General features: G+C 37.6%; 3 protein-coding genes and 1 pseudogene across 3 annotated transcripts; 3 read left to right on the top strand and 1 right to left on the bottom strand.

Moving 5' to 3' along the window:
- Positions 1-3990: 3990 nt before the first annotated feature.
- LOC148732136 (MAM domain-containing glycosylphosphatidylinositol anchor protein 1-like) lies at positions 3991-15264 on the top strand. The gene is made up of 5 exons (XM_088756602.1): positions 3991-4115; positions 12478-12588; positions 13395-13523; positions 14550-14809; positions 15133-15264. Exons 2-5 carry the CDS (start codon positions 12501-12503, stop codon positions 15262-15264), a joined length of 609 nt encoding a protein of 202 aa, XP_088612728.1. The 5' UTR covers positions 3991-4115; positions 12478-12500.
- Positions 15265-16271: 1007 nt separating this feature from the next.
- LOC111344967 (uncharacterized) lies at positions 16272-21469 on the top strand. Its single transcript, XM_088756600.1, has 8 exons — positions 16272-16418; positions 17007-17121; positions 17476-17598; positions 18336-18595; positions 18894-18987; positions 19292-19678; positions 19895-20332; positions 20772-21469. The coding sequence occupies exons 1-8, from the start codon at positions 16272-16274 to the stop codon at positions 21467-21469; spliced, it is 2262 nt and encodes a 753-aa protein (XP_088612726.1).
- A 425-nt stretch (positions 21470-21894) lies between these two features.
- On the bottom strand, positions 21895-22500 carry LOC148732135 (uncharacterized; annotated as a pseudogene).
- Positions 22501-22624: 124 nt separating this feature from the next.
- On the top strand, positions 22625-27001 carry LOC148732134 (uncharacterized; the record flags this gene model as incomplete). Its single annotated transcript, XM_088756599.1, has 9 exons — positions 22625-23024; positions 23283-23392; positions 23664-23952; positions 24592-24785; positions 25184-25359; positions 25718-25893; positions 26010-26090; positions 26553-26728; positions 26891-27001. Coding segments are annotated over 9 exons (1713 nt in total), but the record flags the coding sequence as incomplete, so codon positions are not given.
- Positions 27002-27088: the final 87 nt, after the last annotated feature.

Raw genomic sequence — 27088 nt, 5'->3', positions numbered from 1 at the left:
TATAGATGCACTTGGGAGGTTTGCTAAGCACTCAAGAAGCTAGAGTCGCTCTCGGCTATCGCCTCGCGCGACTGTTACGCTTCATTCGTGCTTGGCAACCTCCCGCGTGCATCCATAACTTAATAGTGTACGCTGTGGTGTTTACCATTTGTTAATTTTCCCGCTGTCAGTCGATCGGTGGTAGCCATTTTAAGTTTGTGAACAGAATCAGAAAGGTGGTAAATTTTCAGCTCGGTAAAAAAGAGGAAGCTTTTTCGTCCAGTCACAAGCGCGGGACAAAGAAAAAAAAATATGAGTTCTGACATGGAATTGAAGGTCTGAAGTTCGATTCAACATAACTTACTATTTTTTCTTTGTCCCGCTCGGACATAATGAAAAATATCTTTATCCGTTTTATGTTTGGTCATGTCAAATAACCATTATGATAACACTAATATCCATGAGACGGGAAAGATGTCATAAGTCAGGCAAAGAAACACAAAATGCGCACGTGCAATGAATTGAACAACTTTTTCTTGAGAAAATGTACTGCAGGGAAAATAAAAATGGCCTTTTTTCAAAAGCAATAAAACTTTCCCATTCACATACCAGTGCTTCATTTGAAGCATTCAATAATCGATGTACTAACTACCGGTAAACATTAATTATGACAGCTGGTGTTTCAGTTGAATATATCAAACGCATCATAACGTTGGAAACAGAATTGTGTTCATTATTCTTACTCAGTGTCAGCAAGAAACCCATTGGAGGACATCCCTCATGCATTGTTACGGAGAGGAAACGTCTGCTTAAAAGTTAGGACGCTCAACCAATGTTCTGAAATTTATAAAATAGTGGCTATGCAAGGAGATCGTATCCTGTCGAAGTGAAGACGCATTTAGCGCGAAATTTACATTGCAGTTGAAGTGGTATAACGGGACAACTGGAGGTAGACTTAGAAAACCACCCATATCGCCAAGGGATGAACAAATTACCGTTTACTGCATTCTTAATGAAAATACGTGGCTGGAAATTGGTACATGATTATGTGTTTTAACCCCTAAAAGTCTTTCAAAAGTTTGAGAGCACTTCATTCATTTATTCGACATCAAAAATCTTAGATAAAGCGGATTATTTTTAAAAAGGCGCAATCTAACTATGTAAAGATTTTCTTTAAAAATAGATGACTACTTCTCATCGCGTTTTACCATTTGAATTCTAGTCAACGATCGTTGACTTCCTTAATGTATTAAAATTCAATAAGCACTAAACATTTGTTTTTGACTCCGTCTATAAACAAATCTATTTTCTAATTGGCATATTCTGAGAGAAAAAAGCCTTCTATTTCCTTTTTTCGCCTTTTTACAAGCAGATCATGAATGCTTCATGATTACTCTTTTTCTCGTGAGAGTTGAAAATATTAGATAAATGCTACTTTCCATCAGCTTTATTTTCCAACCACGCAAACAACATCTGTCTAAGTTGGATTTCATTAACGACAGCGACAACTGTCTGTGTAAGTCCGCTACAAAAATATACGACAAACGCACATTGATGGCTTGGCCAGTTATTGGTTCTGTTGTATATTTGCCGGTTCCTTAAACGTGAAAAGGAGCCGGTTCGAATATGTAACTAGAGAAGCATTTGTGTTGTTTTGCTGCCGTTCAGCTCCAATTCTTCCTTATCTCAACAACATTTTATGGAAGCTTCACGAGTAATACTTTACTGACGTGTTGATTGATCGCACTTTTGTCATTCAGTGTTTAAGTGCTTCGTTAACGGGCTTTTAAACTTCTGCGACCACGGTAGACTATCTATGTTTTCTGTTTCGTTTTTCTGGTATACAAAGGTCATTGTTTCCGCAAATCAAAGGTAGAAAGAAAATTCCAATTTTTTATCTGAACACTGATGGTGAATGGACTGAAAACGCCACCAGTATGAAATTCCATAAATAATATTAAAAATAGATGACTACTTCTCATCGTGCTTTACCATTTGAATTTCTAGTCAACGATCGTTGACTTCCTTTCTGAGTTTGGCTTTTAAACTACTTTTGCACCGGCTACAAATAAACGCGTATTCTAATTGGCATATTCTGATAGAATATGCATAGTCGACTTCTCGAATTATTACAAGCAGAACATGGATGCTACATAATAGCTCTTTATCTAAAGTGAGTGGGAAATATTGGATACCTGCCAATTACTTTCCAGCCACGCAAGAAACATCCGTCTAAGTTGAGTTTCATTAATCTTCTCTAACCCGGTCTAAAAAACAAAAATATACTCTAATCAGTTAGCATATTCCGGCAAACATAAACGTCCAGATGCTTGTTACATTATAGTTTATGCTGAATAAAGGGACAGCTAGAACCTCAAAGTAAACTTGGCATGCTTCGACAAAAATTAGCCTACTAACTGCCTGTTTTTTTCATTTTCACTTGAAGGTCATGGATGCTTCGTGACTTCTCTTCAATTTCCTCGAAGTGCTTATGATACAGACTTGCAAAACCGTGATTAGCTTGATTTTTGTTGCGATTCACAAACAGTCGACTCCTTTTCGGAATATTCTCGATTTGGCCCCCGAAATTTACTGAACTCTTGAAGTGCGATAAAGTTCTCTGGTAGGGTAGAAATTTTGACAAATTTCTCTCTCAGACTGACAATTGACCATTCGTGGCTAGAAGCAGGCTTTAAACGACCAAGTGCCTTTAGAGGCCTCTCGAACTTTTATTATTTTAGGATAATGAGTGACTCCGTGGAGTGCATTTAGCTTGCACATCTCCTCTAGAAGCTCCGGGGTCTTACCGCTTTCATTGTGAAGGGGGACAGGGTCACGTTTTTCGATGAATTGTGAGTCTCTTGTTCTAATTCGAAGAAAAGGAAAAGTTTTTCTCGTGGAAGTGTTTGTGCGGTTTTCCTGCGCGCACCTGTCTATCGCGTCTTATCTAAGTTAAAAAGAATATTTCGAAATTTCCAGCACTTAGTAGTCATATGATAAAATGCTTACTGATGTTTATGACGCATGGATGTTCATGACTTTCATGACGTTCACGGAAGTTCATGACCTACGAAACTCGAGCAAAATATATTCCCGTCCGGCCCTCCCACTCAGTGAATAGGTTCTTATTATTTTTATAAGTTATTATCAAATTTCTGCTAAGAGCAAATGAAAATACAAGTAGGATCTGCCTAAATATTTTCCTGTCCGGTCCTTCCACTCAGTGAATAGGTTCTTATTATTTTTATAGGTTATTATCAAATTACTGTTAAGAGCAAATGCAAAGACAAGTAGGGTCTGCATCATGTGACCCTCGTATGACATTCGTAAATCAACGAAATATTTGTAAGAGTCTGAGTGATGGTCTTGTATTGTGAGGTTACTTTTAAATACCCATATAGTACATGTTTGGGGCCCTAAGTGTTCCAGGTTTGAGGTTTTAGGCCTGGAAAAGATTACAATTTAGCGCTGTAGTGGAAAATTAAAAATTGAGATTGAATTTCCCGCTATCAGTCGATCGCTGGCAGCCATTTTAAGTTTGCAAACAGAATTAGAAAGGTGGTAAATTTTGAGCTCGGTAAAAAAAGAGGAAGATATTTTTTCTAGTCACGAGCGCGGGACAAAGAAAAAAATTCTGAGTTCTCACATGAAATTGAAGGTCTGTAGTTCGATTCAACATAACACTATTTTTTCTTTGTCCCGTAATCGGGACATGATGAAAAACATATTTTTCCGTTTTATGTTTGGTCATCAAAAACCCATTGTGATAATACTTTTATCCATGAGAAGGGAAAATTGTCATAAGACAGGCAGAGAAACACAAAATTCCCACATGCAATGAATTGAACAAATTTTTCTTAAGAAAATGTATTCCAGGGAAAACAAAAATAGCCTCTCTTCAAAAACAATAAAATTTTCTCATTCATATACCAGTCCTTCATTTGAAACGTTCGATAAGCGATGCAGGAACTTCCGGTCAACATTAATTATAACAGCTGGTGTTTTATTTGATTATGCCAAACGCGTCGTAAAATTGGAAACAGAATTGTGTTCATTATTCTTACTCAGTGTCAGCAAGAAACCCAGTGGAGGACATCCTTCATGCACTGTTACGGAGAGGAAACGTCTGCTTAAAGGTTAGGACGCTCAACAAATGTTCTGAAATTTAGAAAATAGTGGGCTTGGCAAGGAGATCTTATCCTGTCGAAGTAGAGACCTGAAAGATACTCCCGCATTTAGCGCAAAATTTACACCACAGTTGATGTGGTATAACGGGACAATTGGAGGTAGACTTAGAAAACCACCCATGTCGTCAAGAGATGAACAAATTACCGTTTACTGCATTCTTAATGAAAATAAGTGGCGAAAATTTGGCGCATGATTATATGTTTAAACCTCTAGAAGTCTTTCAAATGTTTGAGAGCACTTCATTCATTCATTCGACGTCAAAAATCTTAGATAATGGGAATTATTAAAAATTATTAAAAAGGCGCAATCTAACTATGTAAGGATTTTCTTTGAAAATAGATAGCTACTTCTCATCGCGTTTTACCATTTGAATTTCCAGTCGACGATCGTTGACTTCCTTAATGTACTGAAATTCAATGAGCAATAAACATTTGTTTTTGACTTCGTCTATAAACAAACCTATTTTCTAATTGGCATATTCTGAGAGAAAAAAGACTTCTGTTTCCTTTTTTCGCCTTTTAAAAAGCAGATCATGAATTCTTCATGATTGCTCTCTATCTCAGGAGAGCGGGAAATATTACATAAATGCTATTTTCCTTCAGCTTTATTTTCCAACCACACAAGCAACATCTGTCTAAGTTGGCTTTCATTAACGACAGCGACAACTGTCTGTGTAAGTCCGCTACAAAAATATACGACAAACGCACATTAATGGCTTGGCAAGTGATTGTTACAACAGTAACAACAATTTTTATTCTTTGATCTTTTTACATAAAATTAAAGTGGGATAGTTTCCCCCGCAAATAGCTAGAAAGCTAATCGTGGCGGGGCAAGACAAGTACCTGAATAACATAAATCGTCTGATATCTAAGGACAAGGAGTCCTTATTTACACAGTCAGATAGAAAAAGATAAGAAGACAATTAAACTTAGAAAGTGTATCTATGTACCTACCTTTTTAATGATCATGGGGATTTGAATATAGTTATCTTCTTTTTCTAAGATATCAAATAGCAATTTGCGAAGGACTATTTTAAAAGCTTTCTTTGGGAGATCCGTTCTACAGCTTGGTATCTTATTCCACAGCTTTACTCCCATCAAAGAGAAGGAATTGTTTTTTATTTCTAATCTCGAACTTTTAACATAAAACTTACCAGACGTAAACGATCGTGTATTGTGTAAATGAATATTAGACGTTTTCTGAAATAGGTTTAGTATGTACCGACTCGTAATAAAGAAAAGTTATCGGAAGCACGTTTGCTTTAAGAAATAAAGGAATTGCATGGTCATGCCAGTCTACAAAGTACAGCAGACGAAAGGGCTCTTTTCTGAAGAATAAGAATTTTAAGATGAGTCATCAATGCCGGACCCCAGGCGGCAAGACCATAGGTTAAATAAGGGTGGATTAATGACTTATAAATATTCGTTAGTATTTTTCAAGGTACAGAGTGGCGTAGCTTTACAAATAGCCCAACATTTTTACTAATTTTTGTAGCAATAGAATCAATGTGGTATTTCCAAGAGAGATTCTCATCAGTAGGAACGCCCACATAATTTATGTAAACCTTAGACTCGAGACGAACATATTTATTCTTTTCGTTATCGAAAATGCAGAATTTTAGTTAGTTAGCCAGTCGCTTTTGGTGAGGATGAAAAATTACAAAGTTGGATCTTTTAGTGTTAAGAGTTAATTTGTTGGCTGTCAACCAGTTATAAAGGTTTTGTAACTCGTTGTTGACAATTGTTTCAAAGTCTTTCAGATTTTCGTTCGCATACAAAATGTTAGGACGTCTGCAGGTAAAACTTAAATTTATTCCAGCATCTGTAGATATCATTGACAAATAGCAAGAAAAGTAATGGTCCAAGAATTGATCCTTGAGGAACACCACATCCAACGACAGCTTTATCTGAAATACAATGGCCTACTTGCGTTGGTAGTTTGTGTGCGATTTCTAAGATATGAGGAGAACCAATCGTTACTTAATCCACGAAAGCCATAGTGATCGAGTTTATCAAGCAAAATGTCGTGATCGACCGTGTCGAAAGCTTTTTTGAGATCAATGAATATTCCACAAGATAGCAATCGTTGATTCATGTTTGCCTGTATATCATTAACAATGTCCAATATTGCGTACTGGGTTGAATGCTCCTTACGAAAGCCGTATTGTGAGGAATACAAAAGTTCGTGTTTCTTTATGTAGCTCGCCAATCTGTTGTAAATCATTTTCTCGAATACTCTGTTAAAGTTTGAAAGTAAAGAGATAGGTCTGTAGTTGTTTGCGTCAGTATCATCGTCACTCTTAAATACTGGTGTAATTTTAGCAATTTTGAGTTGTGATGGATAAGTCTCTGATCTGATCGATGTATCAAGTAGCTAAAGGACAGGAGCTATGACGTTACTCGAACATTTTAATAATTTCGCTGTTGAGGAGTACAAACCATGAGACTTATCATTCGGTACAAGTGATATTTCTGACAGTAATTCTTCGGGTAAAACAGGTTGAAAAAAAGAAGGATAAAGTTGGAGATTTGCAATATCTGCTGTATATTTGCCGGTTCCTTAAAAGTCAAGAGGTGCCGGATCAAGTATGTAACAAGAGAATCATTTGTGTTGTTTTGCTGCCGTTGAGCTCCAATTCTTCCTTATCTCAACAACATTTTATGGAAGCTTCACGAGTAATACTTTATTGGCGTGCTGAGTGATCGCACTTTTGTCCTTCAGTATTTGAGTGCTTCGTTAACGGGCTTTTAAACTTCTGCGACCACGGTAGCCTATCCACGTTTTCTGTTTTTTTTTTTTTTTCCGGTATGCAATGGTCATTTTTTCCGCAAACCAAAGGTAGAGTGAAAATTCAAATTTTTTTATCGTGAATGGACTGAAAACGCCACCAGTATGAAATACTATGAACAATCTGTCTGAGTTTGGCTTTTTTTCAAATAATTACAAGCATAACATGGATGCTACATAATAGTTCTTTATCTAATGTGATTGGGAAATATTGGATACCTGCTAATTACTTTCCAACCACGCAAGAAACATCAGTCTAAGTTGAGTTTCATTAATTTTTCTCTAACTCGGTCTAAAAAACAAAAATCTACTCTAATCAGCATATTCCGACAAAAATAAAACTTTGGATGCTTGTTTCATTATAATTGATGCTGAATAAAGGGACCACTAGAACCTCAATTTCAACTCAGAAAACAGCCTGTGACGTCAGAAGGATGAACAAATCCCTTTTTACTGCATTTTTAGCCAAAGAAAAGTATCATGAAATTGGCATAACAACAACATTGCAACAAGTACACAGTCTAATGCCCTTTGATGATCTAAACGTCTAGAGTTCGTTCCATATTCTGAAAACACTTCCTTCTTAGAATCATTCGATCTTAAAGAATGACGTAAAAATATTGTCTCGTTGCCCAACGACTCAATTTAACCATGTGAAGATTTCTTTTATAAACAGATAAAAGCTTCCTATGTTACTTATGGTATACTTCGACAAAAGTAAGCATACTCGTTGCTTTCTTTTTTCATTTTTCATTTGAAGGTCATGAATGCTTCGTGACTTCTCCTCATTTTCCTCTAAGTGCTTATAATACAGACATGCAAAATATGGTTAGCTTGACTTTTATTCTTGCGATTCACAAACAGTCGACTTCTTTTCGGAATATTCTCGATTTGGACATTGAAATATTCTCAACTCTTGAAGTGCGATAAAGTTCTCTGGCAGGGTAGAAATTTTGACAAATTTCTCTCTCAAATTGATAATTTACCATTCGTGGCTAAAACGAGGCTTTAAACGACCAGGTGCCTTTGGAGGTAGTCTCTCTCACAGTCGTTTTTAGTCTCGTCACGCAACGCTCCTCCCCACAAACGGCTGCTCACATTCGAACAACATTCCTTTCCCTTTGTTGTCTTTGCAACTATGAGGTGACTGACATCGTTTCTTATGTGACCAATCAGAGTACAAAAGATTGTAATCAATATCGTTTTTCCCGCGTTTTCAAATTCTGCATTTGATCGTAGTTTCTTGATGGAGGAAACGCCGATGAAGGTTTTGCTGTAGTCTCGTTTTTATTTAAACACTTACGCTGTCTTACAACATGCGCTTCATCGACGGCAATGGCACAGAGTTTTTTGGAATACACAGAGTTCGTCAGCATAAATCTCCAGCGTTCGTTCTTCAACCACGTTTCAGGGGATCCGTAAACTAAGGAATATTTGCCGCTTTCAACACGAGTGCGTTTACCATCCTCAAGTGAACTTATGTTAGCTGCTTTTAGCCCCAGCTCCTTCAAATGGGACACTTGGTCGTCCATAAGGCTTACCAATGGTGAGACCACGACGACGATATGACCAGGCTTTTATGAGGTAAGATCAAACACGAGTGGTAGTGTTTGATACAGGAGAGATTTCCCGAAACCAGTAGGAAGATTGACAAATACATCCTTTCTTTCCTCAACTATTTTCCTAATTCCAGTTTTTTGCTGCGCATCTAAGCTAGGAATTCAAAATGTATTACTAACAACATCAAACGCTTCTTCAAAGGTCGCCACTTTTGAAAGCTTTGAACTCCAAGATGAAACAAACAACATGATTGGTTAGATTACTTTGGCGCGCAGAGTTCTCGGCATATGTAATCCGAATGGTGATTGGTTGACGTAGTGGTAAGGAATGTTGTTCGAATGTGAGCAGCCGTTTGTGGGGAGGAGCGTTGCGTGACGAGACTAAAAACTGCAACGAGGGAGACTACTTTAGAGGCGTCTCGAACTTTTTTTCATTTTAGGATAATGAGTGACTCAGTGGAGTGCATTTAGCTAGCACATCTCCTCTAGAAGCTCCGGGGTTTTGCCGCTTTCATTGTGAAGGGGGACAGGGTCACGTTTTTCAATGAATTATGAGTCTCTTGTTCTAATTTAAAAAAAAAGGAAAAGTTTTCCAGTGAAATCGTATTTGCGGTTTTCCTGCGCGCGCCAGTCTATCGCGTCTTATATAAGTTAAAAAGAATATTTCGAAATTTCCAGCACTTAGTAGTCATATGATGAAATGCTTACTGATGTTTATGACGCACGGGTGCTCATGACTTTCATGACGTGCACGGACGTTCATGCCCTACAGAACTCGACAAAAATATTTTCCCCTCCGGCCCTCCCACTCAGTGAATAGGTTCTTATTATTTTTATAAGTTATTATCAAATTGCTGTTAAGACCAAATGCAAATACAAGTCGGGTCTGCATCATGTGACTCCTCGTATGACATTCGTAAATTCAACAAAATATTTGTAAGAGTCCAAATGATGGTCTTGTATCGTGAGGTTACTTTTAAATACCCATATAGTACATGTGTACATGTGGGGCCCTAAGTGCTCGAGGTTTGAGGTCTGAGGTCTGGAAAAGATCACACTTAAGCACGGTAGTGAAAAATTAAAAATTGATGTTGAATTTTCCGCTATCATTCGATCGCTGGTAGCTATTTAAAGTTTCTGAACAGAATAAGAAAAGTGGTAAATTTTCAGCTCGGTAAAAAAAGAGGGAGCTCTTTTGTCTAGTCACGAGTGCTGGACAAAGAAAAAAAATTCTGGGGCCTGATATGGAATTGAAGGTCTGAAGTTCGATTCAACATGACTATTTTTTCTGTCCCTTGCTCGTGACATGATGAAAAACATCTTTTTCCGTGAGACGGGAAAATGTCATAAGACAGGCAAAGAAACACAAAATGCGCACATGCAAAATTGAACAAGTTTTACTTAAGAAAATGTATTACAGGGAAAATAAAAATAGCATTTTTCAAAACCAAGAAAACTTTCCCATTCATATATTTGTGCTTCATTTGAAACACTCAGTAATCGATGCTGTAACTTCCGGTCAACATTAATTATAATAAGATAAGATATCTTTATTTTTTTAAAGGCGCAATCTAACTATGTAAGGACTTTCTTTAAAAATAGATGACTATCTCTCATCGCGTTTTACCATTTGAATTTCTAGTCGACGATCGTTGACTTCCTTAACTGTGCACTGAAATTGAATAAGCATTAAACATCTGTTTTTGACTCCGTCCATAAACGAACCTATTTTCTAATTGGCATATTCTGAGAGAAAAAAGCCTTCTGTTTCCTTTTTTCTCCTTTTAACAAGCAGATCATGAATGCTTCATGATTACTCTTTTTCTTATGAGAGCGGAAAATATTACATAAAGGCTATTTTTGGTCAGCTTTATTTTCCAACCACGCAAGCAACATCTCTCTACGTTGGCTTTCATTAACGACAGCGACAACTGTCTGTGTAAGTCCGCTACAAAAATATACGACAAACGCACATTAATGGCTTGGCCAGTGATTGGTTCTGCTGTATATTTGCTGGTTCCTTAAACGTCAAGAGGTGCTGGCTCGAATATGTAACTAAAGAAGCATTTGTGTTGTTTTGCTGCCGTTGAGCTCCAATTCTTCCTTATCTCAACAACATTTTATGGAAGCTTCACGAGTAATACTTTATTGAAGTGCTGTGATCGCACTTTTGTCATTCAGTGTTTGACTGCTTCGTTGACGGGCTTTTAAACTTCTGCGACCACGGTAGTCTATCCATGTTTACTGTTTTATTTTTTTGGTAAACAAAAGTCTTTCTTACCGTAAACCAAAGGTAGAAAGAAAATTCCAATTTTTGATCTGTACTCTGATCGTGAATAGACTGAAAACGCCACCAGTATGAAATACTATGAACGATCTGTCTGAGTTTGGCTTTCAAAGTTCTTTTGCTCCGGCTACAAATAAACGCGTATTCTAATTGGCATGTTCTGACAGAATATACATAGTTGACTTCTCGAATTATCACAAGCATAACATGGATGCTACATAATAGTTCTTTATCTAATGTGATTGGGAAATATTGGATACCTGCTAATTACTTTCCAACCACGCAAGAAACATCCGTTTAACTTGTTTCATTATAGTTGATGCTAAATAAAGGGACAACTAGAGCCCCAAAGTAAACTTAGATAACAACCTGTGACGTCGGAGCGATGAAAGAAATCACTTTTTACTGCATTTTTAGCCAAGAAAAGTATCATGAAATTGGCATAGCGACAACAATATCGCAACAAGTACACAGTCTAATGCCATTTGATGAACTAAAAGTCTAGAGTTCGTTCCATATTCTGAAAACACTTCCTTCTTAGAGTCATTCGACCCTAAGGAATGACGTAAAAATATGAGTTCATTGCTCGACGACTTAATTTAACCATGTGAAGATTTCTTTTAAATATAGATAACAGCTTATTACGTTTCAAACTTTTAATTTCGTGTCGACTGTTATTGACTTACTTATTATTGCGAAATCCAATACGCAAGAAATATCTGACTGACCAGGGGCCCGTTTCTCGAAAGTCCCGGTGACTTAACGGGCCCGAAGCAATGTTTTAAAATCAAAATTTAAAGGATAGGGAAGCAGGTTCTGGCAACCAAAACAAGTCCTTTTTGTTTCTGTAGCTGATAGTTTTATTCCATCATTTTCAAAACTTTTGAAATCGCCATCTTAAAAGAAAACATAACAGCTTTACGGGTCCGTTAAGTTACCGGAACCTTCGAGAAACGGGCCCCTGGCCTACGTTCACTCCGACTACAAACAAACACATGACTTATGGCTTACCTCAAAAATAAACCTACTGCTTGTTTCTTTATTTTTTTTTATTTTTTTATTTTTTATTTTTTGCACTTGAAGGTCATGAATGCTTCGTGATTTCTCTTCATTTTCCACTGAGTGCTTATAATACAGACCTGCAAAATTGTGGTTAGTTTGACTTTTGTTCTTGTGATTCACAAACAGTCGACTCCTTTTCGGAATATTCTCGATTTGGACATCGAAATATTCTCAACTCTTGAAGTGCGATAAGATTCTCTATAAGATTAAAAATTTTGAAAGATTTCTCTCTCAAACTGATAATTGACTATTCGTGGCTAAAAGCAGGCTTTAAACGAACAAGTGCCTTTAGAAGCGTCCCGAACTTTTTTTATTTTAGGGTAAATAGGAGTGCATTCAGCTTGCGCATTTCTTCTAGAAGCTCCGGGGTTTTGTATGTTTTATTGTGGAGGGGGACAGCAGGGGGGCGGGAGCCCGGGAGAACAGGGACGGGAGAGGGTGGGAAGTGGGAGAACAGGGACGGAAGAGGATGGGAAGCGGGAGCAGAAATTTTTAAGACATTCGTTTGTTGTTTATGACTGCTTATCGGGCATCCAGTCAAATATAAAATCATAATGATAATCGACTGAAAGGAAATTTAAAGTATTCTTATCATCGTTCTTCTCAACTTTCTAGACAGTGCGCAGTTCAAGATTACTATGTTCACGTTTCTCCAAGCATTCTCGCTATGGTTTTTGACGCATGTGCTTCTTGCAACAAATGGTGTCTCTTCGCAAAACCTCACTGGTAAATATCCCATTTGGGAATTAAAACAGTCTTGATATAGCAAATAAGTTGATAAGTTGTCTATGCCTTTCATTTTACATCAAAGGTTATATTCGTTACAGCACTTTCGTTTTAGTTTTTTAGTTTGAATCTAGGCATTGTTAAATGCAGCTGCCTGCTCTTTGGAATGGTCGTATAAACGGTTTTTTTTTCAAAATGCGTCCGAAAATGTTTTGGTTCCACCAAACCTATCATCCGAAACGGCACTCCCGTAAAATGGATTTGGTGTTTGTGAGCATTCCAATATTTTTAAGTGTTTGTTTGTAACAGGTAGTGTCTTCAGACATTGAATTTACGATGTATATGCCATTCTTTACTGCCCCACAGTTTATCCCGTCTTTTGTTTTTCTTCAATTTTCGTTTAATATTCGTAACTAAAACAATTCGTTCAAAAGGTGACATTCAACTTGTTATCAATATCTGGAATCTGTTAATAACAAGTACACATCACCTCGAATATTATGGATTCTGTCTGTTGTTTTAATTCCATTTATCTACTCTTTTTTCATGGAATTTGACTTTTTTGGAGCGTACAAACCTTGTTTAAAAACTAGCCATTTCGTAACTCGTTGAAGATGTTACTCAAAATGGGCTTATGAACAAGATTACCAAAACACGTATGCTCGGTTGGTTTGGATGTTTTATCGCGACTTGAAAACCACTGATATGAGGATGGTGAACGACGAGCCCCTAATACACCAATATAACTTGGTTAAAAGTGGTGTCATTCCAATACAACTTAAATTCAGTACCCTTTTTCTTTCTAGGAAACTGCTCCTTTGATCACAAAACACTGTGTAACTGGCGGAATGAAAGGAGAGAGGATCATTTTGATTGGCTCCTCCGGCAAGGAGCTACTCCTAGTTTTGACACAGGACCAAGCAGCGACCACTCAGGTACGTAGAGAATGGTGACACCCCAAAATCAATTTTATTAAGTTCAAGAAACACAAGAGAAACATGATGTCATCTGACATCCAAATCAAATGGTTGAAAAGCTGATGAGATAGTTGAGATGCAAAGCTGAAATGTTTCTTTTCAAGTTAGAATTGGCACTCGATTCCCGGTTTGATACACACGCATGCAATAAACACCAAACCAACATAGGATCTTTCTTTCTTTATCTTTTTCCTATTCTTTGAGGCGTTCTTATATCTAAGCGGTCAGCTGAAATCATTACGTGAAGAAATTGCCTAAGTATTGTGCGATCATAGCTTAACGAATAATGTTATCTCAATTTGGATAACGAGCACGTGGCAATTAAAGAACAATAAGAAAAGTAAAAAACTAGCTATAAGTTTCGCTTTAAGTCACAACTACGAGTTAACGTAATCACAAAATAACTTGTTGCTTACCAACCTTCGCGGGTCTTGATTACTTTATCGAAGATTACGGTATAACTCGTCTTCTATTTAAAAATCGATCTTGATTACACGAGGTCTTATCCTGACCTGAAACGCTAACTATAATTTTCTGTCTAAAACTAATCACGGAGGCGTTTATCAAACCAGAAAATCTTTCGCAGCTTCTCTTGGAAGCGGTATTATTCAGCTCAAGCGGTTACAAAGGTACTTTATGTTGTTAGGCAGCAGTGTCAATCGCGGAACATCGAGGTTACGCGCTATCATAGTGTTTTTTTTTCCTTATAAACCTTTGGGCTCGCATTTAATGGTTATGCATCTCACATTGAATGCAGGTAACTTACACCTAGAATAGGGACATTGATAAAATTTAAAGCGGAATTTTATGCCAAGATTTGTGAAAAATTTCAGAAACCAAAAATGCTTTCTTAATCGTATAGGAACATTCAAATCCATGACCTTTTAATTTTTTCAGAGGTAACGCCAAATAACTTGTTAACGTTGGACGCCCACAGTCAAAGTCTATATTTCCAAGTTAACGTTCAACTAAATTTTCTTTCAGGAAATGGCTGGTACATTTACATAGAAACTTCACCTCCACGTAGATATCACGAGAGGGCCAAGTTATACAGTCCTTGGATGAGAGGCATCCAGCGTTTAACGTTTTTCTACTCCATGTACGGCAGAGCCATTGAGAGTCTGTCTGTATATGTTAAAAATCAGATGGGAATAGAATTGAGGGCATGGAGCCGTCATGGAGGCAAATTATCCAACGGCTGGACTGAGGGCTGCACGACCTTGAATTACAGCGGAAGTTACCAGGTAGCGAGGCAAATCTCATTTAATAAATTATACCATGTAGTATGGAAAAAGAAATCTCCTGAAGGATCAAAGATAATTTAGTTTTGGAGTGCTGTTACATGTTATTTGACCATTCTATTCATAGTCACCCATAAGTCTAATTTTTTTGCCATACCACTTCCTAACAAATCATTCGAATAAACATCAAGCATCTTTATTAACCCTCGTCACTTTCAAATCCCGCAAAGTCTTCACTTATTTCCTTGTCCTCCTAACTCGCTATATAAATTAGTCAACTACCCTTTTAAATTTTTTACTCTGACATATATATTATTTTTATTCAGGTCATAATTGAGGGTATGGCAGGCGTAAGTTACACTGCTGATATCGCAATTGATGATATTAGTTTTAGCACGAATCTAACGTGCGTCTCCCCTGAGAATATCACGTCAGTTGGGGCTTTTGAAGGTACGTAAGGAAGATAAATGTCAGGTAAATTTTTATAACTTGATACAAATTTTTTTCTCAAACGTCTTCAGTTCAGTAAGCGAAGCGTTTCTAAGAAATATATATGCGATTTTGGTATAAGTCACCCCGCGAGATGTAACCGTTCTTAATTTCTGGTCATACAAATAACGTTCCATTTTATTGTTTCGCTAATGTTTCCGTCCTTCTTTTAAAAACTGTTTGAAATTCTAGCAAACTGTACTTTTGATGAGGGTTACTGCGGATGGCGTAATCTTTACGCAGACCCAATGGATTGGATACTGAGAGGAGATGGAACATCAAACAGAGGGACTGGACCGAGCGAAGACCACACGAGTAAGTAGTTGATTGCAAACAATTTCTAGCCAAGAACGGCAAAGGAATTAGGAATTTAACGATGATCGAAAAGCTACCTATGGCTCAAAAACACCTTTTCTTCCGCTCTAACCCATCCCTGGTATTCTGACTGATAATTGTTCTTCAGCAGGAAACATTTCCTGGGAATTTTCCCCGAATACTCCATTCTCCAAAGTTGACTCTGCCGACTTCCTTTTCAAATTATCTCCGTTTACCAATCGATAAATGATTATGAACTTTACCGCTACTGGTTAAGCTTTGAATGACAGGATGGCATGTTGCTAATTTAACTATTTATCCGCCCTCCATTTAATGTATTTACTGAGTAGGTAAAACAGCTTTTGCATTTTGAGCAATATCTGAACCGAATTCTACCATCTGCTCGCCGCTTTAGAGTAACTTTCCTCCACTTTAAGCTTAAAGCTAAGGCAAGGGTCGCTGTTGTAAATTAACTACAATAATGTTCTTAATTTTTTTTCTTGCGGCTGCTTATCAATGCATGTAACTATTCGCACATATCTTTACAGGAGGTGGAAGTTACATCCACATCAATGCGTCACATCCAGCAAAACAAAATCAGTTTCCAGAGCTGCTGAGTCCTTTCATCTGGGGACCAAAATGTTTACACTTCTTTTATCACATGTATGGATTACATATAGGAAGACTTGATGTCTTAATGAGGGCTGCGGGAAAACTGCATAATGACCTGATTTGGCAAAGGAAAGGAAACCAAGGCAATCAGTGGAGAAAGGCCGTTGTCGATATACCTTATGTGGGCGAGTTTCAGGTAAGATTTATCTCATGGATTCGATAGGGTAACCTACTCTAACGGAATGAGTCTCTTGACAAAAACTCTTTCCTCTGCAGCCTTACATTCCCAGCCTCCTCTTCCCTTGAAAGCACCACAGAAACTATGAAGAAAAAGCATCAACCAGAATTCGGCTGAGGTCAACCAATTTATCCCATAATTTGGGCCGGGTTTGTTCGTGACACTCCAGTCAGGAAATTAAGTTCGATATCAGAGCTGTAGCTTCGAATTGGAAAAGAATTATACAAAACTAAAGAACGGTCGAAAATAGATGGGCAATAGATGGGAAATAGATGAGCAAACTAAAGAAATTTGCTCGAAATAAAAAATTTATATATCCTGCCAACGTTTCTATGTTTCTTTCAATTGTTACGAAAGTGTTATGGGCTATAGTGTAGAAATTGTCCTTATTCGTTGTTTTCGGGCGTTCTTGCAAAAACAAGTGTCAAGAAAATTTGAAATAACAATAATACCGAATCAAATGTGATGTCGATACGCATAAATCTTAATTGTTTACGAGACCAAAAATGTTGAAAATAAATGAGAAATATGACAACATTTTGGCAGGTAGTACTACGAGGAGTCGTTGGCCAGAGTTACCTAGGGGAAATTGCAGTCGATGATATGATATTGACGGATGGAATGTGTGTAAATCAAGCCGAAAACTCAAGCGATCAGTTAGGTACATATCTGCTGAACAATTTGTTTTATAATAACTTGCAGCGCTACTTAGTTGATTTCCTTGGTGAAATTCTATGGTAGCTTTGACCAATCACATTCCTTTTTCCATGCACCCCCTTGTGCATCTTTGATTTTAATTTGACGTTGAACTGACGTCAAGATATTGAATTATGACTTATTAGATTTTATTATTAAGTATCGCAACTCCATTTTTTGTGTGTTTTTTGCTAATTTTTTGTTTCGTTTTTAATGTTCTTTTCCATTTTTAGTGTTTACGTTTGGAAAATATCTAATACAAAACTTTACCACAATTGAATCACTGACAATTCTTATCTTTCTTTTCGTCTTCTCCTAGGAAATTGCAACTTTGATTCCCATTTTTGCTTTTGGAAGCCGGATACAAAGGCAAATTTTCAATGGTCAATTGGAATGTCCACTCCAAGCGTTAAAACTGGGCCGAAAGCTGATCATACATCAGGTAATGTTATGGAAAGGGATTAAAACAATAGAAGTTTTCAAGTCTAATTTGCTTCTTCTGATTTTACTTTTGCCATACTGGAGAGCTTAGTTGAAGATGACATTATGTCTAAATCAGTTAAATAAAAGGAAAAAAAAAAACAGGAAAAATCAGTTAAATAAAATCAGTTAAATAAAAGGAAATCAGTTAAATAAAAGGAAAAAAAAACTGTAAAATGTTACGCTATTTTGCTACTAAACCGATTCGTATCCGGCTCGCGTCAAATAAAACCAGAGTTCGCCAACGCTATTATCCTGAGACAGATAAATAACCCTTTAATCATCTTTTTAAAAAAAAGTGTTTTTTTATAAAAATTTGAAAAATTCGAAAACGATGAAAGCAGATTTCAATTGTGAAGGAGAGTACAAGTGGTATATAATAACATTTGAAGAGGTTCCAACTTGAAGAGAACATTGGAGAAGGTTTCCTGGCGAAGAAAATAAGGGTTTGAGTAACAAGAACAAACAGGGAATTCGTACCTATGAAACTTTATCTCTTTGATCATCGCCATTAGCTCTATTTCGTTATCATGTTGAACAAACTGTGCTTGCTCTTCGCGTGATCCCGTCTTTTTTCGATTTTGAAACGTGAAGGTTTTACCAGAGAAAGAAGTAAGAAACTTAATCTGAAAGAACGATGTCATAAAACGGCTCACGATGTCATCAGATGCTTATTCATCATCTTATTCCCAAACGTAGGATCTGGAAAGTTTATATATATTGAGGCTTCGGCTCTTAGACGCCGTGGAGACACAGCAAGGCTTAAAAGTCCATGGATGCAGGGACCACAATGCATGACATTTTACTATCACATGTTTGGTTCTACCATGAGCTGTGTTGTTATCTACGTACAGAACCATAAGGAAAACAGGATTAAACCGGTTTGGCTTCAGTCTGAGGATCGAGGAGATCAATGGAAACGCGAGCAAATTAGTTTCAACGAGACAGGACGGTATAAAGTAGGTTTATTGGAAGTTAAAAACGTTTTTTATAATTCTACAGCGTGCAATTAACCGTCTATCAAGATGGTGATCAATTCCCATTATTCACTGCATACGTTTAAGGAATTATAGCATTTAGATTGGCGTTATCGCTATGAATCTTCCTTTCTGTCTGACTTGTTAGATATTTCTTTACCAAACATGGTAAACCATTTGTCTACGATGATTGTCCCCATCGATGACGTACCCCGCAAGACTGACAGTTTACAAAAGTACTAGTAGCGAGTTACGATGTTACCTCGATTGTCTTCTATAGGTAGTCATAGATGGTATGGTCAGTGGCAGAGGTGATTTTGGAAATGCAGCTCTTGACGACCTAACCTTCCAAAGGGGAACTTGTTTCCAGAAAGGTATATCTCTCTCCCATTTAAACAATATATTGGGTTCGCCATTTCAGTTTCGATTTTGTACTTTACAATGTTAAGCGAATATGTTTTAAATGGCTAAATTTATTGGTTGAAATAGTTTTCTGTTTCTGGTCACTTAAGCTCTCTTAGGCTGACTTTCTTTATCTCCGACGAGGTGTAAATCTTCGACATATCAAAACATCTGAATCTCTTTAGTTTACCCTTCCCTCTCTATCTTATCTTTGCATTCTCTACTTTTTATATAATTTTGTATCATATTTTCTTATTTTACCTATTTCATCTCTAGAATCAAAAACCTTCCACGTTTCTTCGAACAAGGGCCGAGCCTTTCGAATAGGTTTGCAGCCCTCCGACCACAGCCTTTACTCCGAGGAATTTCGATTCACTCTGGAAAAACCACGGGGAAATCCGGAAGAGATGCCATATTTTATCTACCCTGCAGTGCTGAAGGGAAAAAGTTTCATCACGCCAAAGTTGGATGTTGTTAATTACACAAGCTTTCCACTAGATGTTGTTGTCCTCAGCAGTGACGCGGAGAAAAATGCTCGAAAGATTTATTTGATTGATAGAGGTCCGCATGGTCAGATGATGAGTCTTAATGATCCCCGAAATGACAGTTGCTGTGGAAGAAATATAGTATTCTCTTTTTATGCTCTTAATGTTTCTGAACCAGGTGAGGATACAAAAGAAGATAACTCTCGCAAAGCGATCGTTTCTGCTCGAACGCCACGCTAGTGGTTGTAACTGAGCTAATTCATGAAGTCGTCTTTTAGAACAGATAAGGTAAAGTAACCTTTTTTAGACGAGTAATGGTTTCATAAATAAGAAAGCAATATCTAATAATTGATGTATTTCGGCCTGTACTGTAGTAATGAATCTCATTTTTCAGGTGGTAATATAACCTTTGGATGTGAACCTGGCTGGTACAGAGCTGGTATTTCGTGCTTTCTGTTCTGTAAAACATTCACCTTTAAGTGGAGTGATGCACGGACGTTTTGCCACCGATCCAACGCCGACCTTGCCGTCCTCAATGACGCGTCCACGTTGGACACCGTAGCCAATAGAAGGAGAGAACTAAAATTTGACATTCACGGTGGAATTTATCTTGGATTGACTGTTCAAAGTACTGATTGGGTCTGGATAGATGGACAGATGGTTTCTAACACGAATAATAATCTGTGGGGCCCAGGAGAACCGAGTGGAGATGGAAAATGTGGAACTTTCTTAAATGCGATAGGGTGGTCTTCAGACTGGGCTGGTTATGGATGGCGATGGAATGATCAACCGTGCAATAGTTTGAAAGGGTACATCTGTGAACAGCCACTTGGTATGATGTCCAGCGATACGTTTTAAAATTCAAAATCTATCTAATAAATAGTTTTTCAGTTGCCCAAATAAAAACTTCTTCATGGTAATAATCTTTGGTTGATTCTAGGGTAACACTTCGAAAAGTTCATTTTTTAATTGCAGTTTGATACAGATTTTGAGTTCTCTTCGCGTTGATTTCGAGTATGGTATTCCATTCTCAGATAATGTTCACGAGCCTCGGGTTGTGCAAGTTGATGAGATATCTGCCCTTGGATAAGAAATTAGAGATTAGCAAGAAATAATTACATGTAGACAGAATGAGTTCTAAGGTAGAGCATACTTTGCCTCATTGCTCTGTTTCCAAAATGTTTTACCGACTATACTAAACGTATTAAATACAATTATAGTTTGACAATCATGAGAAAAAAGTTTAATACTCGTTATCTTATTTCTTTTAGATGTTCCTATGCCAGTGGCATTTTTTACTCTGAGGGGTGCAAATGAAACTGTGGACTTGAGTCCAACTGGAGCCGCTAAAGCTAAGTCTAATAACATTACGTTTGAGCCTGGTCCTTGTGGAAATCCAAATGGCTCATTCTTCTTCAGTGGTATGAATGACAGTTTCGTGCACCTTAAAAATAACGGAGAACTTGACACAATGTTCTCTACTAGTATTCTTGCTTGGGTGTATCTCCAAAACTCCACTGGTTTTATTTACAAATATGAAACAGTTTATAGATTTTCCACTTGCTCGCTGATGGTGGTTCCTCAATCCCTTGGTGTTCAAGTGACATACATAGATAGGAAAACTTTAAAGGAATATTCTCTCCACAAGAAAAACATTTTGAGCCCAGACAAATGGAACTTTATTGGAACAACATATGATTACCACACAGGGATTGCAACCATTTTTGTCAATAATAGCGTAGTCACCCAAAAAGTTCTCAAAGTAAAAATGGAACTAGGTAATGCTTCAGAAGTGCTGATTGGAGGTTCGACCAAATGGAATAAGTTCTTTCGTGGCAAAATCTCCCATTTACAGGTTTACGATCAGGCATTATCTGTGGACCAAATAATCAAAGTCAAGTCAAGGTGTAATCAAACTGGTGAGTTGTTGAATACTTCTACTCACAAATCATTGAGTGAAGGTATTTAAAACGTTTCTATTGCTTGAATTGCCAAAAAGCCCCAATCTTTCTGCTGAATATATCTACGTGCCTCAAATGCAAGTATATCCTTAAAGGGAGACGGTCACGGTCTGCGCATGCTCGTGTAGCTGATCGAAACTTGAAAAAGTCAGCCTGACTTTTTCAAGTTACTGGCATTCACAAATTCAAAATGGCGTCTAGCGGAGGATCCGGACATGGCGGTAAACGCATCAACTCAGGGCGGAAACGAAAGGTTGAAGATAGAGGGGTATACAAGAAAGCGTGGCTGAGAAACCATAACTGTATTTATGCGGAAGAAAAGACATTTAAGTTGTGGCTGCAGGCAAAATTTGATGAAGGTTATGAGTCTTTCAGTGACAGCGATTTTACTGATAGGGAAATAAAATAATGCCAGATATCACAGACATTTGTAGCATTTTCAAGGCAGATGTTTATTCTACTACACATTATAATTGGAATACAAGTAAGCCTCGGGCGAACTCTACGGTTTTCATAGGCAGATGACGACGGTTCGTCCGAATCCTGAAGAATGGGAATACACAAATTATTTCGTACGCTTCTTGAACATTTACGCCACAAAAGAAGTGAATGTATACAACTTTATATGTATGTATTCAACTTTATATGCATACCCTCTTTCTGCAAGGTTTATTGCTTGTTCCACATTTACATTCATCTGTACACAGCACGTTTCTCCCTTTGCACGGGCACCCACGAGAACTATTTTCTTAGCGCTTCGTCGAACAAGCACTCTTACATTTGCAAAAGATCACCGAAGGTTCCTCAATAAAAGAAACTTACTTTCGTGAGCATTTGCTTCGGATGAACTTGATTTAAATGCAAAATTTTTGCAGAATTCTTCAACTCACTGATATTTCCATAATGGCTGTCGAGTGTGACAAGTCTCGGAGAGAGTGTATGCTACTGCGTATAGTAATCCGCGACGGTGACCCTTTAAAAGCCAAAACTGCTGAAAAACCTTTAAAAGTACTGATTTATAGGTCTTTAAAGAAACCTTTCACTGACCAAAAAAAGGACTTAGTCTGCATAAGTAATAATTACCAACCCGAGGATTTTATAGAGTCTTGGTTTATGAAAATGTATTGGAAGTCTCATATTAAATGTCCTTTCCTTAACTTTTTGTAACAGTACAATTCGAATGTGGTCCAAATTTCTTCCATCTCTATGGCGCTTGTTTCTCTATTCACACCCAGAGCGCACTTTCATGGAAAGACGCTCAAATAGACTGCAGTCGAAAAGGTGGTACTCTAGCCAAAGTATCACTGGAAGGTTTGAGATCTGCCTTATCTAACAAGCTGGAAGCAATGAGACCAAAGCCGGACACGTTGCATATTGGTTTTTCGGCGCGATACACCTGGGCTTGGATCGATGGCAACCCGTTGAACGCCTCCTTATGGATGCGTGGATATCCTTCTGGTGACCATGGACACCAGACTTGTGTAGTTCTCTCAGCTAATTCGTCACGAATCAAGAATGAAGATTGCAAAACGTACAGGAATGCTCTGTGCTCCAAACGTGCTGGTATGTCCCATAGTCTATACTTCCTGTGAGATTATTTGGCATACAATAGCCAATTAGATTGTTATCATATTGACTTTTCAGCAAAACTGTCATTCTAAAACATGAAAACCTAATTTAAACCGATTTATGATACGACCTAAAACTTTAAAAAAAATTCTCACTCTTCCAAAATTATTTTTTTATAATTAACTGGTATCAACGAAGGAAAGCAGTAACTTCTCCATTGATTCTTTGATTCACCATTTTTTTTTCTCTCAGAAAAGCTCCTATCGCGTCAAAATTTGCCCCAAAGCTCGAGTGTTCTGCTACCAAATTATCCTTATCTGGCTATTGACAGATCCTTTTCCACATGCTTTAGATCGAAAAAGGTAAGAGATAATGTGAAATGAGAGACAGCAGATGACTTATATTTTAAACATCGCGAGTTCGTTTAAAAAAGCAAATGAAATTATATGAACCTTTCATTGATGGTGACTCAGACAGTCTTCTGTCCGTCTTTGTGATGGTTGTTTGTTTGTTGAATATTTGACTTGTTTCTCGTTCCTCTCATTATTTATCTACTTTTCGTCGTTTTATTTCGCGTTTGCTTTCCTGTTTAGAATTATTTTATAGCTTTTCTCTTGCCTTTATTTCGAAAAGGAGTCCAGCCCTTGGTGGAAGGTGAACCTTGAAAAGCCCCTCTATGTTGAATCTGTTGAGATCACTGAAAATCACGACTGCTGTCCACGAGATAATGGCATTCTTAGCGTCGGCGTATCCACTGATGAAACCAGTTTACATCAATCTTGTACCGAGTTTGTGTCCTATGGAGAGTCGTGGGATTACAAAGTACGCTGTTCTCCACCAGCGCGTGGACGTTACGTGACATTCAAGTTGATTGGTAGCAATGTAACGCTAGTTCTTTGCCAGGTTGCGATTCGCACAATTGGTAAGTTTCACCAGTTGCAATTAATTAAAATAAAAAAAGGTTAAAGTAAATTGTGCACACAACTATGGTATCCATGGCCTCTGACATGTGTCTGAGAAGTTTCCGTTTCCAAAAGAACCACAAGAGAAAGGTCTCTGACGCAGGTTTGTTTTATAGTTTGGATATATCAACAAAGTTGAAATGGTAAATTAACCACCGTAACGATTACAAGATCTGACGTTTCGAGCGTTAGCCCTTCGTCGGAGCGAGTAGAGGAATTGTGGGTTGTGTGTGCTTTTAAAGGCAGACAATGGAGCTACGTTATTGGTGGGAACATGGCAACGAGAAAAACAAGAATAAATTAGTGGAATGAAAAGCGTTGCCACATTGTTTGGTCACAAGATAATGGAACAAGATTTAAAATGTCCTGCCTTGTCACTGTTAACATAGCTAATTTCAGAACAGATATCCAGATGAATATACACACATAGTCATAATACTTATCAACGAACGATTGCAAAGCTTCAGGGATAATTTGATAACTCTTTGTCGTCCAAAACTTGTAACTTCTGGTACACATCATGCATTTCAAATGCCATTTTTGTTATTAGGGGATGTTCACTTTCATTCATTTGGCTTCCATCTATCTTTGTTTTGTAGAGTTCACCAGCGAAATCCACGGAGTTTGGCATGATGCATGGTATAACGTTAACTACGACACTAAAAAAGCGCCAACTATGCGCGAAAATCCTGCTTTCCGAGATACACCACAAAGCCAAATAATTCTTCGAGATTTCGATACACCGGTAAACGTGGCAGAAAACTACATTCAACGCTTGACTGGATACTTACAGGTAATTTTTTCATCATAATTGTGAGTACAGGTCATCAACCAACTCTTTAAAATCGTCTCTATAGTCAACAACAGATCTTTCTGTGTAGTTGATGACTGCCTCACCGTTAAGCTTTCGTGAAAACATCATTTACCAAAATCGTACAACAGAAAAATCTGAGGTAGGGTTTCACCATCGGAACGATTACAGAAGTCGAAAAAGTGCAATTGCTTTTTCAGAACTTCTATTCGTGCAATGGGACTGGTACAAAATCGCGTGACCTTGAACGGGTGGAAAAAAAGAGAGGCAACAAAACAGCTTCTATGAAAAGAATTAACCGAAAATGCAATCTCGTCTAGCCTTAGGTCGTTTTTCGTCCTTCCTTTGTCAATTTAGATATTGCATTAATCTTTGTACAGGTTCCTGAGAGTGGTAATTACACATTTTACGTAGCATGCGATGATTTATGTGAACTATGGATACACGATGTTACTGAGGATGGCATTGAAACTGTTGATAAGAAGTCAGAAAAGACTGTGTCAAGGCAACCAATCATCGCCATTGAAAGATCGACTGGCCATCAACAATGGGACAAGTGAGACACGCAAAATAAGAATTGATACGATTAGGGTCGCTTGAAACTTAGATGTGCATCATGGTACGTTACAAAATATTGGAGAAAAAAAAGTTTCGACCGATTCTTAGGCACCCTAAATTCCGGATCTAGGTCAGAAATTATGTGCGATCTTCATGTTAGGGTCTTTTTTACGACGCCTTTTTGAGAGCTCACTAAGTAAAACTTTCTAAATAGAAGATAATTACCCAAGGACAGAGGGGAAGTAGCCTTACTCGTGTTCGTTTCCTATGCGGAGAAAACCGCCACAGGCGGTATCTACGTTTCTGGTTGTTCTTCTCTTTAGATCGTTAACGTTTTTTTTTTATTTTATTTTAAGGTATAAAGCCCAGCAAACATCACAACCAGTATTTTTGGACAAATGTCGCATTTACCAAATGGAGGTCTTTATGAGTGAAATAGGAGGCCTGGACCACGCATCTTTAGGCATGCGTAGACCAAATGGTGAATATGAACGGCCTATTCCAAGAAAAAGACTATTTTGGACTAAACCAGGTATGACGCTCGCTTCTGTTGTTAGATATGTCAGCTGTCATGGCCGGGAAGCAAGAATCATTAAGAACTGCACAGTAGTGATTATTAAAAGCTGCCTCTTGGTTCAATTCTGATAGGGACACGTAAACTAGAAGTGACACTTGAAAATCACGAATCCTCCATGTCTGGTTTCGTTGGTAAGGAATTGCGCATTTCAGGTGAGTTACTCAGTTCCTGCATGTTAATAGTGGTGATTCATGTACTTCTAAATTACCAGGAATAATTAAGCGTAACTATCAAAAATCACCAATCTCTCGATGAATCGTTCAGATTTTCTTTTTCAGTTTTAATAACTGTGCCAGTGTTATCGTCGCTATCAACATTAGTTGGTATTACAATGATCATCATTGAGATCAATAACTTTACTTATTATTAGTATTACCATTATAGGAAGAGAGTATTCTACGTTTGTGTCGATGTTTCCGTTTCTTGGAAGTAATATCTGTGAAACTATTATCCAAAAAAAGGCTTAATTATAAAAAAATTAACTCTGATAGTTGATGAAAATGAGTCTGACACCATTTCATCCGATTCAGGGTAAAAAAAAGAACACAAATAACATGGTACTCTTATAGACGTCAAACCTTGCATACAAACATCGCTACTTTCATTTTAAATAGGATTTTTCCAGTTCTGTTGCGATGGTTTGTATTGCCCAGACTGCCCGCTACAACTGAATATCTCAACGCTAAGAGAAAACAAAACAGTGAACCCAGCAGTGAGCCTTTCTTGTGTAAACACATCCTTCACGGCTGTTTTCGACACGGTCAAACAGCCGGAAAATTTTACAGTGAAGGTCAGTATATGGGCGTTATTGACAAAGCGTGAGGTTAAGATGGCTTATCCTCTAAATCTATAAGAGTAGATGTACTGACTGTGTACAACCAAACGAAGAGTCCTTATACGGACCATTTTATGCAGTGCACTATTCCACTCACATTTCTGCATATTAATACAGGTTTCCTCTTCGTTTGCAAGTAATCTGGAGAGCATTGTCGATCAGAGGGTGTTAGCTAATCTCCATCTTCAAGGTGAAGTCCTTTCTCTTGTAATTTTTAACATGTCCTGATTTAAAACAAACTAATTTTGATAAATTTATTTCTCTACTTACTAGCCGTGGTGTTAATAGAGTGCTATTTCCAATCTGATTATTGCG

This window comes from Stylophora pistillata, chromosome 4 (assembly GCF_964205215.1).
Source record: "Stylophora pistillata chromosome 4, jaStyPist1.2, whole genome shotgun sequence".
Taxonomy (NCBI): Eukaryota; Metazoa; Cnidaria; class Anthozoa; order Scleractinia; family Pocilloporidae; genus Stylophora; species Stylophora pistillata.
The sequence above is the reverse complement of the archived record's forward strand: the minus strand, read 5'-3'. Positions and strand labels throughout refer to the sequence as shown.